General features: G+C 36.6%; 1 protein-coding gene and 1 long non-coding RNA gene across 2 annotated transcripts in view; one reads left to right on the forward strand and one right to left on the reverse strand.

The window, feature by feature from the left end:
* The window catches only part of LOC110270593, a 13,133-nt gene extending 9,392 nt beyond the window's left edge, over nucleotides 1-3,741 (reverse strand). Inside the window, exon 1 of the long non-coding RNA XR_002360233.1 lies at nucleotides 3,731-3,741. This is a non-coding gene — a long non-coding RNA (uncharacterized LOC110270593). The remainder of the gene's footprint in view (nucleotides 1-3,730) is intronic.
* Nucleotides 9,044-10,000, forward strand: LOC107636255. Its single transcript, XM_016339777.1, has one exon. It carries the CDS (start codon nucleotides 9,044-9,046, stop codon nucleotides 9,998-10,000), a length of 957 nt encoding a protein of 318 aa, XP_016195263.1.

Here is a 10,611-nt window from a genome sequence, read left to right on the forward strand (position 1 = left end):
GAGGACAAATATTTTTTGAAAAGGATACATAATTTACATAATTTAAATATTCATGATATGAATTATGAAGAGTTCAAGTATTATTTAAAAGTTATTAGTTTATATTTTTAGAATGATTTGATATATCGAGGACAAATATTTTTTGAAAAGGATGAGAACGATACATAATTTAAATATTCATGATATGAATTATGAAGAGTTCAAGTATTATTTAAAAGTTATTAGTTTATATTTTTAGAATGTTCAATTTAATTTGATATATTTTGATTTTGTTTATTTAGTTACTAAATTGGGTTTTATATTTGTGGGCTTAGGATTTTCTTTGGTTTAACCTAATAAGAGATTATAAATATCTCCTAAATTATTGTAGTCATCATATAGAGTGATGATTAGAGAAGTGCCAAAGTACTTTTTAGTTTCGTAAAAAAACCATGGTGTAGACAAGTGAGGCTTGTTGCATCGAAAAATTAGATAGAAGGTTGAGTGAGTTCCTTTGATTCAATTAACAAACTATGCTATGGACAAGTTAAGTTAAAGAGTCCTTTTCTTGTTGTATCAAAAAATTAGATAGAAAATAGAGTGATTCTCTTTGTATTCAATTTCATCATATCCTTTTGTTTTTAATTTTTTATTTTCAATTTTAATTCATTTTTTCTATTTCAATTCATGTTTTTTTGTTTATCCTTTTTTTCTTTATCATTTGGTCTTCTTAGATAAAAAAAAGTTTCAATATTTTTCGCGTTTTTCTTTATATTCTTGTCATCTTTGTCTTTCTTGTTTATGTTTCATTATTGTTTTTGTCGTTCTTGTTGATTTTATTATTAAAAATAAATAAATAAAAAATATACAATGAAAAAAGAAAAAAAACAAAAAAAAAAGAAAAAATAGAAATTATCTTTGTTTTATTTGTTCTGTTCATATATTATTTTTCTAACTATAAGATTTGAGGATGAATCTTTTTTGAAGAGGAGAAAAATGATACGTGTTTCAAATATTTGTGATTTGAAGAGTTCAAGTATTATTTAGAAGTTATTAGTTTATATTTTTAGAATGTTCAGTTTAGTTTGATGTATTTTGATTTTGTTTATTTAGTTTTTAAATTGGGCTTTATATTTTTTGACTTAGCATTTTCTTTGTTTTAGCCTAATAAGAGGTTATAAATACCTCCTAAACTACTGTAGTCGTCGTATAGAGTGATTAGAAGAATGCCAAAATGCTTTTAGTTTCGTGATGAAACTATGGTATGGACTAGTGAAGTTGACTGAGTCCCTCTCTTGTTGCATCAGAAAATTGGATAGAAGGTTGAGTGAATCCCTTCGATTTAATTCTCAAACTATGATGTGAAAAAGTTAGGTTGAGGAGTCAATTTCTTATTGCATTAAAAAATTGGATAGAAAGTAGAGTGATTCTCTCTGTATTTAATTTCAACCTATCTTTTGTTTTCAATTTTCTATTTTCAATTTCAATTCATCCTTTTCTATTTCAATTCATGTCTTTTTGTTTATCCTTTTTTTTCTTTATCATTTGATATTCTTGGGTCCCAAAAAAAAAGAATTCGAGTGTCTCATATCCTTCTTTATGTTCTTGTTATCTTTATCTTTTTTGTTTGTGTTTCATTATTATTTTGTCATTTTTGTTGATTTCATTATTTAAAAAAAATAAAAAGTATACCATGTAAAAAAAACAAAAAATAGAAATGATATTTTTTGTATTTATTTTTTCATACACTATTTTTCTAACTACAAGATTTGAGGATGAATCTTTTTTTGAAAAGGAGGAGAATGATACGTGATTCAAAAATTCATTATATGAAGAGTTCAAGTATTATTTAAAAGTTATTAGTTTATGTTTTAAAATATTTAATTTAATTTGATATATTTTGATTTTGTTTATTTAGTTATTAAATTTGACTTTATAATTGTGAGTTTAGGGTTTTCTTTGTTTTAACATAATAAAATATTATAAATACCGCCTAAACTATTGTAGTCGTCATATAGAATGATTAGAGGAGCGCCAAAACACTTTTTGGTTTAATGATGAAATCATAGTATGGACAAGTGAGGTTGAGTGAATCTCTCTCTTGTTGTATCAGAAAAATGGGTAAAAGAATGAGTGAGTCCCTTTAATTCAATTCTCAAACTATGGTGTATATAAGTTAGGTTCAGAAAATTTTTTTTTCTTGTTGTATAAAAAAATTAGCTAGAAAATAGAATGATTCTTTTGTATTCAATTTTAACCTATCTTTTTATTTTTAATTTCAATAAATCTTTTTATATTTTAATTTATGGCTTTTTTATTTTTTTTTCTTTATCAGGATGGTTTTAGGGATTTGAAGATGGTGGTGATCAGGGGCGGAACTTTGCATCGGTAATGGGGCCATGGTCCCTAATATTTTACAATCAAAGGAGATATAACTATGCTTTGATAGTAATTAGTTTATTTGGTTAGAAACATTTAACTACAAACTCAATCATATGAGTTCGACACTTATATATTTCATTCACTTTATTATTATTTTAATATTTTTTGGCCAACAACTTTTAAGATTTCAATATGAGACACTCCAATTTCAAGGTCTCTCCCAAATCATTCCGTTTTCAACCAAAGTGATTAGTCATTCACTGGTAAATTACCTAATGGACTTTGGTTAATTGCTTAATTTTTTATCAATTTAATTTAATGTTATTTTATGCTTTTTTTTTAGTTTTTGAATTGAAAATTTTAAGCAAAAAATTATGATATTCAATAAATATTGATGTTATTATATTAAATGTTGGGATAAGTACGATTTTGGTCCCTACCGTAGAGACCGAAAATTTATTTCGTCCCTAGCCTTTTTTTCGCTACAAAATGGTCCCTAAGGTTTCAGTTTGTTTTAAAATCATTTTTTTTACTAAATTTTTTAATTTTATTACCAAATTACCCTTAATAAAAAACTCCTCATCGTTCGGTCCTCGTCCTCTTCGCTGGATCTCACTGCCAGATCTCGCCGCTGCTCCTCTTCCTGGCTTGATGTCGACGGCAGCAGATCCGTGAGGGTGGACGTCGCGCTGCTCGCCATTTCCGCTCCTCCTCCTCGCTCGGTCGCCGGTCGTCACTGCTCTTCGCCGGTTTCTAGTTTCTTTTGGTTCTGCTACTTCTGTTTTTGATTATCAATTTTTCTAGTTTCTATTCTTTTTTAGTTGTTCTTCTGGTTCCATTATCCATTATTTTTGCTGAGTTCTAAGTTCTGGGTGTTTTTCTGAGTTCTGGGTTGAGTTTTGATGATGATGATGTGTTGTGGGTTCTGGGTTGAGTTATGGGTTCTTGTTTTTTTTGTTGTTGTTCTTCTGCTTGTAGCTGCTTTTGTTGTTGTTGTTCATTTGATTTCATTGTTGTTCTTTGCTTATGGTTATTGTTGTTGTTGTTTCATTGGTTGATTCCATTGTTGTTCTGCTTCTGTTCTGCTTCTGCGCTTCTGTTCTTCAGCTTCTGCGTTTGGTTGATTTTAGGGAAGAAGGGGGAGGGGTATTTTCGTCTGAAGGACAATTTTGAAAAAATTGAAACCTTAGGGACCATTTTGTTGCGAAAAAAAGGCTGGGGACGAAATAAATTTTCGGTCTCTACGTTAGGGACCAAAATCGTACTTATCCCTTAAATGTTTCAATCTTTTAAGTTCCAAGCAATTATAAATTTTTGTTCATCTTTAAAAAATCGAATCATTTTTAACACTTATTGATAGTTTCACTACTCCAATAAATCATGAAAAAAATAAGAGACTAAAAGAATTACAACTAATGAATTTGATTTTAATTCATTGGAACCTGTTCACCTACTCGGGTTCTCAGTGGTCCAACAGTCTAGGCTGGTTCGCTTGATGGGGCAGAGGCTTGAGAGGGTTAGGACCTGGATGCGGGTCGAGGAGTTGGAGAAGGTCGCTGGTCGAGATTCGCCAGGTGACGATGTGGTGGGAGCACCTGCAAGGACTCCAAAACTCAAGTCAAGGTTCGTACAAAGGCGGCTATTAGGGTTAAGGTAGGTGACGTACCTCTTCCCATTTCCTCTTATAGTCCGTACTTGGGTGGGCCCCTTGTAGTCAGCCCCACCTTTCTGGAAGCTTCTGCTAGCTGTCTAGGTTCCACATCATGAGGAGGGGAAAGCGTATTCCCTGTTGGTCCAGTCGAGTTGGCCGCTCAGACGCGTACAAGGGTTGCTTGGCGGGTTGGGGCGGAACAGTGCCCCCAACATGCCAGGTATGATGCAGCTCGCAGCCGGTGATGCATTCGCATATTTGGTATATTAGTTAGTTAGTTTAGTTAGTTTTAGCTTAGTTTCATTCATTATCTTTGAAATAAACAAGCATTTTGATGGGTTATATCTCCATGCATTCATATACCAAGAACTAGTTGAAATTTGGCATAATTCATGCAAATTCATGAAGTTTACAAATGAATGAGTATGAATGAATCTCTTGAAATTGATTGCATGGAATGGCAATACTTTGAGACAATTTCTTGGGTTAATGATAGGTAATGAAGCAAGAAGGCAATGGAGCAAGAATTGGAGCAAGAAAGATTGGGGACATAGCAAGCTTGGCAAGGAGGAAGAGACTTGGGCGTTGCCAACGTACATTATCACTTGAGTGTTTGGCAATAACGCCAAGTAGCTCTGGAAGGTGAATTTGAATCCTCAAGCAAGTTGCCAACTTGAATTTACAATGGCGTGTTTGAGGGGAACGCCAACAATCCAACGCTAGGCCAAGGAGATCTCGAGCACGTTGTCCACATTTGGTAACAAGGGTGTGTTCCTTAGCAACGCCCACAACAATGCTAAGCCAAGGAGAGCTCGAGCACGTTGTCCATCTTTAGTAACAGGGGCGTGTTCCTTAGCAACGCCCACAACAACGCAGCAAGCAACCTTGGAGGGCAACCTCTAGCCTCGAGCACGTTGTCCACCTTTGGTAACAAGGGCGTGTTTGAAGGCAACGCCAGCAACAACGCCAGGAGAAAGATTTTGGGCCAACCAAGAGCTCGAGCACGTTATCCACCTTTGGTAACAAGGGCGTGTTTCTTAGCAACGCCCACAACAACGCAGGCAATCAAGATTTTGGGCCAAGGGAGAGCTCGAGGACGTTGTTGCCTTGAGGATGAACTGGCGTGTGCATCAACAATGCCAGCAACAACGCTCAACAATACAAGGCAGCCCTGGAGACCCTGGAAAGTGATCTTGGGCGTTGCCAACTTGGAAGAAAGGGTGCATGTTCACCAACAACTCCAGCAAAGTTGGCAGCTTAACCTTACCCTCTTCAATGGAGCATAACTTGAGCTAGGAAGATCCAATTGAGATGATCCCAAGTGCATTGGAAAGAAGACATTCTGAGCTTTCCAATGATATATAATAGTCCATATTGAAGCAAAGGACTGAAGCTCAAAGTTCAAGAACCATCAAGCAAGAAAAGTGAAGAGCCCTAACCATGGCAGCCTGACCTTGCCTCCTTCAAAGATGCATAACTTAAGCTACAAAGCTCAAAAGGAGGTGATTCTAGTGGCATTAAAAAGTAGACATCAAGAACTTTCTAACCATATATCATAGTATGAGATTGGTATTCATTTGAAGCTTCAAAAGCTGGCTTCATTTAGAGCTTCAGAATCTGAGAACGTTGGCAACGCTGGAAACAAGGGCGTGTTCACCAAAAACGCCTACGATTTTGGCAGGCTGACCTTACCCTCTTCAATAGAGCATAACTTGAGCTACAAAAATTCAATTGAGGTGCTTCCAGTTGCGTTGGAAAGCTGACATTCATAGCTTTCCAACCATGTATAATAGTCTATATTAAAGCAGAAGATTAAAGCTCAAACCATAGGCAACTTTAAGCATCAAAAGTTGAGTCTAAGAAGGAAGAATGAGCCAAGTGTTTGGCAACAACTTGGGCAACAACGCCCAAGCACCAAGCCCCCAGCCCAGGAAATGCATTGGCACGTTGCCAACGTGCTCTGAACTAGCGTGTTTGCCAGTAACACCCACTGGGCCAGAATTGAGGTGAATGAGCTCTGCTTTTCTCTGCTTTCTTCAAAGGCCAACAATTCCTCTAATGAGCCAGCCAAATCAACAAGGACAAAGTCCAAATTGCTAACCCAATTGATGAATCTCTAAATAGCTCTTAGGACTAGTATAAATAGAGAAGGAGTTTGTACTTTAAAAGGACTTTTTTTTTACACTTAGATATTTTTACGATTACACTAGCAATTTTATTTTTACTACATCTCACCCGTCTTCTATTTTGTTTTTCTTACAACTTTGAATTTCAGTTTTAAAGGAATATTTCTTCTTCTTCTTGATACTTCACTACTCTCAATTTAATGTCTATTTTTGCATTTGTTGTGGAATTTAGAGCTATGATTCACTAACCCCATTTTCATTAGGGGGAGGAGCTCTGTGTATTTGAATGAGTTGATAACTCTTCTCTTCCTTCTCAATTCAAGTGGTTCATCCAAGAGGAAACTCTTGTTCTTCAAAGATTCAATCAGCATCGAGAGAGGGGTTGAATCTATACGAATTGTGTGATGAACTTGAGAAATGAGTCACCTAATTCAGTTTAGAGTTTATCTTTTCATAATTTCCTTGATTAATACACTTTGGGTTGGTATGTGAGATGTAACCACCCTTGGTTGAGATCCTGGGAATTGTGTGGCTTGAAGGATTAGTTAATGAGCTTCATCTCTTCTCATGAACAATTAGATCACGAGAGTGGCAATTGATTGTGTTGATGAGAAATTGAGTTACCAAGAGATTGGAATTCAATTATTCACAATCCGCCATGGATCTATATCCATGATTGAGAAGGGATTGAGTAACATCAATTCATGAGAATTCACATATCTGATTCCTAATGATCTTTCCATCATTAATTCTCATTTCCTTTGCTCTTTAGTCATTTCGAATACCCACTACCCAATTCCCTTCTACATTCTTGCAATTTATCATTCTGCCATTTACATTCTGCTCTAAATTTATTCGCAATTAAATTTCTACACTTTATATTCATGCACTCTACTTCCTTGCAATTTATCTTAAATGTCATTCAAGTTTATTGCAATCTAAGTTTCTGTCATTTACTTTTAGTCATTTAATTTTCCTTCATGACTTTAGCTCGTTAAATTTTCTGTCATTTAATTCTTTGCAATTTCTTTCAAGTGTTCAAATCTCATGAATCAAAACAATATCCGCTTAACTAGAATACCATTTAACTAAAGTTGCTTAATCCACCAATCTCCGTGGGATCGACCTCACTCCGGTGAGTTTTACTACTTGATACGATCCGGTATACTTGCCGGTTATACGTGAATTCTAATTTTCGCGTATCAAGTTTTTGGCACCGTTGCCGGAGATTGGAAAAGTTTAACAATGATTAAGTAAATGGTAGTTTAGATTAAGCATTTTTTTCTTTGTTAAGGCCCACTAACTGTTTGATATTTTATTTCACTAACTTTAACTTCACTCTAGCAAAAGAGTGCCTTACTTGTGTTGTTGGTTTGTGTGTGTTGTATGTCAGAGGCAAAGAGAGGAGTATCTACTTCTTTTGATCCTGAGGATGAGAGAACCCTCCGAAGGTTAAGAAGAGAAACAAGAGAAAAAGGGGTAATTGGTGAAGAGGATTCAGAAGGAGAAGATCAAGTCATGGAGGGTAATTTGCATAACCCTCCTGAGGGAATTGCTAACAACAATGGACCACCTAGAAGGGTGCTGGCCTCATACACCATCCCTGATCCAAGGCATTATGGAAGCAGTGTAGTCACCCCAAATGTTCATGCCAACAACTTTGAGTTGAAACCCCAACTCATCACATTGGTACAAAATAATTGCTCCTATGGAAGAGGGCCTCTTGAAGATCCTAATCAACACTTGTCTATTTTTCTGAGGATATGTGATACGGTTAAGACAAATGGAGTGCATCCAGACATCTACAAGTTGTTGTTATTTCCATTCTCTTTGAGGGATAAAGTAACTCAGTGGTTAGAGACATTTCCTAAAGAAAGCATCAACAATTGGAATGATCTTGTGAGCAAGTTTTTAGCCAAATTTTATCCACCTCAGAGAATCATCAAGTTGAAAACAGAGGTTCAGACTTTCAGGCAAATGGAAGGAGAGTCATTGTATGAAGCCTGGGAAAGATACAAGGCATTAATGAGAAGATGTCCACCATACATGTTTAGTGACTGAGTCAAACTTCAAAACTTCTATGAAGGCTTGACTTTAGAAGCAAGGAAGGGATTAGACTACTAATCAGGGGGATCACTCAACATGATAAAGACTACTGAAGGGCTCAAGACTCATTGAGATTGTTGCAAACAATCAATACTACTACTCATCAGAGAGGCATCATAACTCAACCCCAAAGAAAGGTGTGATGGAGCTTGAAGGTGTTGATACTGTATTGGCACAGAATAAACTGATGCACCAACAAATTCAACAGCAAATAGAAATGATGGCTAAGAGAATAGATGGTCTCCAACTAGCCTCAGTGAGCACAACAAGTCAACCTTCAGTTGAGTGGGGCCAAGGTGAAGTAGGCAATGCTGAACAACAATAGGAACAAGTTCAATACATGCAGAATCCTTCAAATTCTTCTCAGAATGAATTCCATGGTGACACATACAACTCATCTTGGAAGAATCACCCCAACCTGAAGTGGAGCGAGAATCAAAATCATTGGCAAAAGAACAACAACTCCAACCATGCCCGCAATGAAAACAACCAAAATCACTCTTCTAACAACACTAACCAATACAAGAAACCACAAAATACATACCAACCACCTCACAATAACCCACAAACTCACCAAAATACCTTCCCCGCACCAACATCCAACTCATAAAGCTATCACCCCATCTTCCCAAGTAACTTCCAGCAACAACAATCACACCTTATCATACCACCAATTGACCATCATGAAACTAGGATCTCAAGTCTTGAAGTAGCCCTACAAAACCTTTCCCAAAGCACACAATCAATTGCTCAGACCACTCAAACTTTGCTCAAAGGACAAGAGAGATATGAAGCCACCATGAGGAACCTTGAGCGACAAGTGGAACAATTATCCAAACAAGCTGAACGACCAACTAATGTGCTCCCAAGTGATACAATCCCCAACCCAAGGGAAGAATGTAAAGCTGTGCAGTTGAGAAGTGGCAAGGTAGTTGGAAGAGAAGTCAACAAAGAAGCAATAGGACATGAAGTGGAAGATACAATAAACAAGAAGGAGGATGAAAAGGCATCAACATCCAAAAAGAGCAAAGAAGTTGTGGAGCCACTAAGCAAGTTGCCAACCCAAAACAACAATGCCAACAACAAGAAAATTGTGAAGCCACAGCAAGAGGAAAGAAATGAAGGGGTGAAATCTTATGCACCCAAGCTCCCTTACCCAACAAGGTTACACAAAAGAATAAGAGACCAACAATTCCCAAAATTCTTGGAAATCTTCAAGAAACTTGAGATCAACATTCCATTGGCCGAAACTTCGGAGCAAATGCCATTGTATACAAAGTTTCTTAAAGAATTGATCACCAAGAAGAGAAGCTGGCAGGAGAAAAAAACCGTACTCCTTACCCAAGAGTATAGTGCCATCATTCAAAAGGGACTGCCACCGAAACTCAAGAATCCAGGCAGCTTCCTCATACCATGCACAATTGGGAACATGGCCATTGATAAATCACTTTGTGACTTGGGAGCAAGCATTAACTTAATGCCTCTTGCCATGATGAAGAAGCTGATGATAGAAGAGGTTAAACCTACAAGGATATCACTACAACTTGTTGACAGATCCCTCAAAATACCAAATGGAGTAGTGGAGAATCTCTTGGTAAAAGTGGAAAATTTTATATTCCCAGCCGACTTTGTAGTGTTGGACATGGATGAAGAGGGGAGTAACTCGGTCATTCTTGGTAGACCTTTTTTGGCCACTGCTAGAACAATCATTGATGTGGAGAAGGGGGAGATGATCTTCAGAGTACATGATGAGTAAATGACCATAAATGTCTTCAAGGAAATGCAATATCCAGCTAAGAAAGAGAGTTACATGAGGATTGAAGTGGTGGATTCTTTAGTTGAGGAAATATTTGAAGCAAGCCATGAAGTGAATCAAGAGGAAACCCAAGACATACAAGAGCAAGAAGTAGAAGAGGTACAAACATCAGAGGAACCAACTGAAGTTAAGAAAGAAGGTGCACCACAAGAGCTGAAACCTTTACCTCCTCATCTTAAATATGCATTCCTTGGTGAAAAGGATAACTTCCCAGTAATCATCAACTCCACCTTGAGTGAAGAAGAAGAAGAAGAAGAGAAGCTTCTTGCTGTACTAAGAGCTTACAAAGATGCACTGGGATGGACCATTGATGACTTGAAGGGTATAAGCCCTGCCATATGTATGCACAAAATTCTCTTGGAGGAAAATTCTAAACCAGTGGTATAACCTCAGAGAAGATTGAATCCCACAATGAAGGAGGTTGTTCAAAAGGAAGTAATGAAGCTGTGTAAAGTTGGGATCATTTACCCCATCTCTGATAGCCCATGGGTGAGCCCAGTTCAAGTGGTACCCAAGAAAGGTGGCATGACAGTTATTGTCAATGAGAAGAA

The sequence above is a fragment of the Arachis ipaensis genome, chromosome B04 (assembly GCF_000816755.2).
Source record: "Arachis ipaensis cultivar K30076 chromosome B04, Araip1.1, whole genome shotgun sequence".
NCBI lineage: Eukaryota > Viridiplantae > Streptophyta > Magnoliopsida > Fabales > Fabaceae > Arachis > Arachis ipaensis.

Bases quoted from the DNA above. Each gene is read 5' to 3' on its own strand.
- LOC107636255 (XM_016339777.1), top strand. From the start codon at position 9,044: ATGAGGAACCTTGAGCGACAAGTGGAACAATTATCCAAACAAGCTGAA.